At 41.2% G+C, this 6,764-nt stretch overlaps 2 protein-coding genes across 4 annotated transcripts in view; both read right to left on the reverse strand.

Moving 5' to 3' along the window:
* Window positions 1-1,802, reverse strand: part of LOC102192633 (electrogenic sodium bicarbonate cotransporter 1-like) — a 33,540-nt gene extending 31,738 nt beyond the window's left edge. Inside the window, exon 1 of the mRNA XM_013909072.1 lies at window positions 1,444-1,802. Coding sequence (XP_013764526.1) covers window positions 1,444-1,463 — 20 coding nt within the window. The 5' untranslated portion in view covers window positions 1,464-1,802. The remainder of the gene's footprint in view (window positions 1-1,443) is intronic.
* Window positions 1,803-1,925: 123 nt separating this feature from the next.
* Window positions 1,926-6,764, reverse strand: part of dck (deoxycytidine kinase) — a 5,515-nt gene continuing 676 nt past the window's right edge. Inside the window, exons 3-8 of one of the 3 annotated variants that reach the window (XM_013909953.1) lie at window positions 6,695-6,754; window positions 4,286-4,479; window positions 3,890-4,037; window positions 3,618-3,733; window positions 3,184-3,283; window positions 1,926-2,587 (exon numbers count right to left, since the gene is read on the reverse strand). In XM_013909953.1, coding sequence (XP_013765407.1) covers window positions 2,561-2,587; window positions 3,184-3,283; window positions 3,618-3,733; window positions 3,890-4,037; window positions 4,286-4,479; window positions 6,695-6,754 — 645 coding nt within the window. In that variant the 3' untranslated portion in view covers window positions 1,926-2,560. The remainder of the gene's footprint in view (window positions 2,588-3,183; window positions 3,284-3,617; window positions 3,734-3,889; window positions 4,038-4,285; window positions 4,480-6,694; window positions 6,755-6,764) is intronic. The other 2 variants (XM_013909954.1, XM_005720172.1) reach the window with 2 other exon arrangements.

Genomic DNA, 6,764 nt, shown 5'->3' on the forward strand with positions numbered 1-6,764 from the left:
TTTAACAGGCAAGCATAAAAAAGCGGATTTGGCTGGTTGCAGTTAACTTCTGCACCATTACTTGAAGGACAGAGGAAGACATATAGGTGATCAGCATTAGGTATATAACTTGATAATTGTCCATTTGGCAATTTCTCAGGCTGAGAGTAGGCCATAATATGAAGCATATACCTATATATATTTTTAATCAAAGTGTTGCAATAATACAACCATTATATTGGTATTGTTATCACAACATACTTTTCAGCTTAATATTCCTCAGATATAGCCACCCAATTAACACTCAAGTGGGGCTATTGTGACTTCCACTACCACACCGCTGCGGAGCCTGAATGCGAAGTGAAATGGGTAAACAAATAAATGGCCATATCACCAGTACAATCAAAGAGATTATTTGACTTGTGTAATAACCAAACAGAAGTTAGCTCGGTGCCCTTCAGCTCTGCCTTAACTTTTGGAATTTCCTTCAATGGCACATTGGTCAAAGCATCAACGGGAAGAACACAAAAGAGCATTTTAAGTTTCAGCAGGCGCTCACACAGGTGCAGGTGAAACAGAACAAAAAGAATAGAGAAAACGTTTCCCTGTTACAAAACCAGACGTCTGTCTCCGGGAAAGACACAAGAACGAGGAATCGGCTGTCACTTTTATTTCTGCTGCTGACATGGCACGGCACAATAGGTCATTTCAGGTTTCGTTCGTTGTTACTTGGAGAGGGCGTCACGCTCCCTCTGAGGAACTGTGCCTCGCCTATTCCGATGCAATTACATTTTCAAGCCAAAAACATCCATCTAAAATAACTTGTTACCGTGAATGAGATGCTTGTAAGGAAAGTGCAGACTCCGTGAATCTTCCCTGTTTGACATTACTGTGAAGTCTATACAACTGGGCCCAGTGGATGGGAGGGAGGGTTCCCCCTCATACCCGTCCGCCACGGGGATAGTGCAGTCTAGCGCACTACGCATTACGCACGGCTTTATTCAGAAAGATACAATGCAAGACATCTCCGACACTTGCCTTGCGCTCTCCTCCTCTCTAATTAATAGCGACAGCTTCTTGGAAAATAGATTAGCCCGTTCATAGCCACAGTGTGTGTCTTATCTATCCAAGGTTGTCGCTGGAATGAATGAACGCTTTTCAGAAAGATCAGTACTCTTATAAATAGCTTGCACGTGGCGTTACTATGGCATGCCATCAGCGATCCACTAAACTCAGAAACCACAGAAGTTCCAGCTTTACGCACACTGGCACAATGCTTTGAACGTGACTACTTCGTTTTCTAGTGAGCGACATTCCTGACGCCTCGTTCACCGACTCAACACTTGACAGGAAACAACAAAACAAATCTCCCCAAAAACCCGAGGACCGAAAGCTACGAGGTAAAACTTCAAACGTGCATAGCTTTTAGTTTCACAAGTTAACACTTGACGATCAGACACTTACTTGCTCTTGTCGGAACTCATGGTGATAAGTTTCCCCTTCGCGGCTGATCAGCGTGGCGTCCACCTGTCCTCCTCGTCAGTTTCGAGTCGTGCGTGTTTGAGAACGGTTGCCTAATCTAGCTGCTGCGCTCCCAAAGTGCCTAAAACTAAAGTACGTGAGCTGCGACTATCTCGCTGGGATGATTTCTGCGACCCTACAAATCAAACCTAACGCGAAACGCACAATCCACATATCTAAATGGAAACGCACACGCAAGGCCAAGGTAACATCTTGTCCAAAGCGCCTGTTTGGAAGTGCCACGGGAGTCTTTGTGTGTAGCGTTTCTTTCCCCATATTTAAAGTACCATCCCTCCTCCTGCGTGACGCCACAGGGGCGGAGGTCAGACCATTAGCGCTGGGAGGCGCGCAGAAGACTAAAACTTGACAAATTGGCTCCCCATTACTTCATTAAAACAACTTTGACCATAGACAGAAACATGCAAAATCAGTTTTTTATTGCTTAACAGGAAATATATAAACAAATCCTGCTAACAACATTCTAAAAGTTACACTTAAATAATTCATTTGAACACTTGCTGAGGATGGGTATTTATTTTGGACCCCGAACTGCCAAAAAGAGCAAAAGCAAACAAAAAGTCATGAGATGTTTCCACCTTGGTGATCCATTCTACTCTGTGCTTTTTAAAAAGGCATTAAAAGTAAAAATGAAAGAAGCTAATGTCAGATAGCTTTAGTCAAATCCTATTGGAGCTACCAGGTCAAGGCAGGCTGAGCGCTCAGAAATAGCCGGGCAGCTTTAATGGAGACTGGCGACATCTTCTGGAAGAGCTGCACAGAGTGCCAAGAAACATTTGGAGCGGAGAAAGAACACGTGTGACACTTGATTTTGTGCAATCGGTGGGGAAAAAAAATAACAAGTTTACTGTCATTGTTATCAGTGGACATACATTACAATCTCATTTGTGCACATTAATGCTGATAAATACACAACACTTAAAAAAAACAACAACCAAAAACCCCCAATATCTTTTCTTTTCAGTTATTGAACAGACAAGTAAATGTCATTGTCTATGCTTTAAAAGCCATCCAGTCTTCACTCTTTTCTTTGTGGTGGTGCTCATAGCGTGCTCAAGAACTCTTTGACCTACAAAAAAGCAAAAAACAAAAACAAAAAAGGCGTCAAATTAGCATTAAAATCTAAACCAACAAAGGCACAGATCATTACTTTGGATTTCTTTTCCCCTCCCCTCCTTGGATAACAGTTGGGTTTATGTAACAGCACCAAGCTGTGTGTGGAACAGGGTTTTTTGTGTCTGATGTGAAAATAAGTACCTGAGTTAACCACAGCTGATAGCATCAACATGAAACTGGTTCATGAACAAGCGCAGTGTGTGTTTACTCGAGTAAAAGTACCAATGCCAGTGCTCAAGCATTTTATTGCATCACTGAGCCCTGAATCACAAGAAACTCAGTCTCATGCAGCATTTTGCCCAAACTGTCTTCTTTTATAACAGCAAGCGAGTAAATTTGAAACATCTTTTTACAGCACTGTGTTTTGACACAGTGCTGCTCAAACCTGTTGAGCCACTCGTTGCTTATTTCCATTTTGCTAGGAAAATGAGGCAGATGCAGCGATTTATTGAAACGTGCAAAAACATACGTGGAAATACAGTATATGAAAAGTAATGAAAGCATTACTTGATGATTTCTGATCTTTACGCAGGCTGAAACGGTACCAACCTTCTCGATCATGTTAGCACATTTGATTTTATCGCCCTTAAAATCTTCATTCACGTCAAGCGTCATGACCGGCACGTCATTGAGATACTCAAACTCCATGCTGTGGGAAGACATGATATAGAACATGCAGTTAGAGACGTTATAGTTTCCCCACTGTGGGAAACTGCATACTGTTTTTAATGAAATGAAGACATTAAACTTTGTAAGGAAATGTACACATGATGGAGCAAAGAAACAGCCCGTCACACAAAGCCAATGACGCAGATGAAGATCACATGTATCGCTGTTCGAGCCTTCGCTTCCCCCCCTCCAGCTGTTGCATGAATGGGGGAGTAGGGGGTTTCCAATGCTTATTCAAAGCCTCTCCTATCATACAAGTACATCTGTTTTCCTCATATAAATGCACACAGTTTCTGACTGAACAGTCTGCTTACGTCAGGGTCTTGTGCTGCAGCCAGCTCTCGTGCTTGAAGTGAAGTTTCTCCAAGTACTCCGGAGGGATGTCTTGCTCTTCCTCTCTACCTCTCAGGTGTAACCGCTCTAAACATCTCTGTACACCAAAGAAGAAGAACACTGTGAACTTTTTGCTTATTGTGAGCTTTATTATAATTTTTTTAAAATCATGAATGATGAAAATTGCAGAATTTTCTATTAAAGGACACTGTCATTTAGGTATAAACGTGTGCAGTACAAAGGAGGAGGTTACCTCTGGTGAGGCTCTGAGGTAGATAATGCCATCCAGCTCAATGTGCTTGCCAAACTGGTTGTGCAGCCACCCATGCCAGTCCTGGTAGACGGACCATTCGGTCTCATTCATGCATTCACTCTCATATAGGTTGGTTGCAAAGATGTACCTAAGATATAATGAATCCAAAAAAAAAAAAGGATGAGCAATTCTGTTTCATTTATCACAGGATGTTTTAAATTGTAATTGTTTTGAGGGGTTAAATAAATCAGAGGCTGGTTTCTGTGGTGGGAAAGAAGTGAATTCTTACAAAGGTTTCTAAAGCCTGGTAAAAATTCCTACACTGTGTTCACAGTGAAAATTTCTATGAGAAAAATATTTTTATCAAGCGTACATATTCATCAATAGGTCCAATACCTGTCACTGTAGATGGACCGCTCAAAGAACTGCACAGGATTCTCAGCCTCTCTGAGCTTCCCGTTGGCTGATCTGATCTGGGCACGCACTCGGCTGATACAGGCGTAGCTCTGGAAAGTGTAAGCCCACCGCCCTGGCTTCTCGTACATCATTTGAAGGACGTTCCCGCCACTCCTCTGAGATGCGGTCAGCTCCTAGAACATAAAAATCCCATTGTTTCATTTTACACACCTTCATGACTTAGAGATAATAAATGCAGCCTTTTGTCATCATGTGTAACAAAAAGGTGACTCACTGTAAGCTGTGACATAGCCCCATTGTTAAAAAAAGGCATGTGATGAATACATGGGTAAAGCAGCAGCTATTTGATTTTTTACCAACCAAGCTCTACTGATGGAAACTCTTTGCAAACTTTCTTTACCTTTCCCCAAAATAACATTTTTTAGATCTTGCAAATATCAGAATACAACTTTATGCCACATATGCTGTCTTTTTAAAGCACTGAACTCAGGTCCTTTAAGACAATCCGAGGCATCTTACTTTATACAGTTTAATGTGTCATATACGAGTGATAGTTATTATTATTTACCGATGTATTGTAAATCATTTAAGCTTTGTCTTTTGCTGAACAAAGCTGGCTTTTCCATAAACATCTTAGCCCACATTTAGTAAGTGAGTAAATAAGAAAAGCACTAAACCATTTTTCTAAATTTGATTTGTTCCTCACTGGCATTGCTCTCCAAAAATACTTGGTCCAGTGACTGGCAGAGGGCGCTTTGACCACTGCCTTTAAAAGTTGTGGCAGTAGTGGAGACTTGTTGAGGACCCTTGAATGGTTCAGCAGAAGCAGTGTATTCTGATAGTGCCTGCATACTATCATTTTACACCGTGCCGACACCATTTTGCACTATTTATTGGATTACCAACAAAAAGTGTACATGTGAGCTGATATGATATATTTTTATTTGAAGTGTTTACCTTCTTTAAACTGGCCACTAGCAGTAGGTTTCTCCCCCCCCCCACATTGTGCAACAAATTGCAACTAGTGGTAACTAAATGGCCGCCCTGAGCTTGAGGATGTTGCACACTCACAACTAATTTTAATTGACTGCAGGGCAACTGCACCAGTTGCCTGATAGGAAGCAACCTTTCTGCAAATCGTTAGCTTCATAGCATAAGTGCCTAAGTCATTTTTTTGTGTTTTCGGAAAACAAGAAAAAACTAATTTTCTAAATATCACATGCATATTTTTAAATATCACATGCATATTTTTAAATATCACATGCAATTTGACCAAAAAATGACTTAGGCACTTATGCTATGAAGCTAACGAAATGTAAAAAAGATAAATGTGACTTCCTGTCTACGCAGACGGCAACAAATGTGTGGCTTTCAACCATTTCCACAGTTAATTCCTGAATGATCACAAACAGTTTGCATGTAATTGCAACCATGACCCTAGTCTGTCCATCTTATGGCAACATTCCTGGCAGGTTTTACTGACAGCGTTGGTATACTCGATAATCTGGTGTTGCAGCACAAAGTGAAAATACTGAACAAGACAGATACTGACAATCTTATGAACAAATCTAGCAAATCTAACAAAGGTAGATTTGCCTGCTGCTGAACGCAAAAGAAGCACAAATTAAAGTTCACTCGTTTGAGGAGATCACTTTTGAAAAAAAGGTGATAAATTGCAGTATATGTTACTGCAATACAATCAAAATAATAATAAAAAAAAAAATCACAATAACATCATATTGTGGTAATATATCGTGGGTTGTCTGATGATTCCCACCTCTGCTGGCGATGCTGGGCTGAATAAAAACTGGTAACAATGAAGGATCTACCTAACTTATTATGAATGACTGGTAACTTGTATCCAGTCATCCATAATATAGCAACAGTGCAAATGCAACACACCAGTCACTTGTTTAAGCATCCTTGGTTGATATGGAGAAGAGTATCTCAATATCCCTCTCACTGCTTGGTAGCTGGGGGTAGGGTGGGGGGATCCTTATGGCATGTAGAGACCATGAATATTAGGCTGAAAGTGAGGTTACAGGTCGCCAGTTGTGTGTGTGTGTGTGTGTGTGGGGGGGGGGCGGGGGGTGTCAGATGTTTGGCCTGATGATGATACATTCATCCGCCCACAGTGGGACTATCTGTCCCTCTGGGTGTGTGGCCACGCAGATACTGTATAAGGGTAGACAGCAGCTGCACTCTAAATACAGATGGGGAGTCTCCCCAGTTATTACGTCTTCCTGAATGCACGCATGCACGATAATGTGCTGGTTATTAAATTACTCACAAATTTGTCATAAACTGACAAGAAAGCAGATTTTATGTAAACATCAGAAAAGTTTTTTTTAAACGACTCTAATATAGAATCTTATTTTATTTTAATACCTCAAAGTCGCTGCCAGTTGTTTGAACATTGCACCACCTGGCGATCGGCTCTGGTACCACCTCCCAGTCC

Source organism: Pundamilia nyererei, unplaced genomic scaffold (genome assembly GCF_000239375.1).
Source record: "Pundamilia nyererei isolate P.nyererei 1_Seehausen unplaced genomic scaffold, PunNye1.0 scaffold00002, whole genome shotgun sequence".
NCBI classification, from domain to species: Eukaryota; Metazoa; Chordata; class Actinopteri; order Cichliformes; family Cichlidae; genus Pundamilia; species Pundamilia nyererei.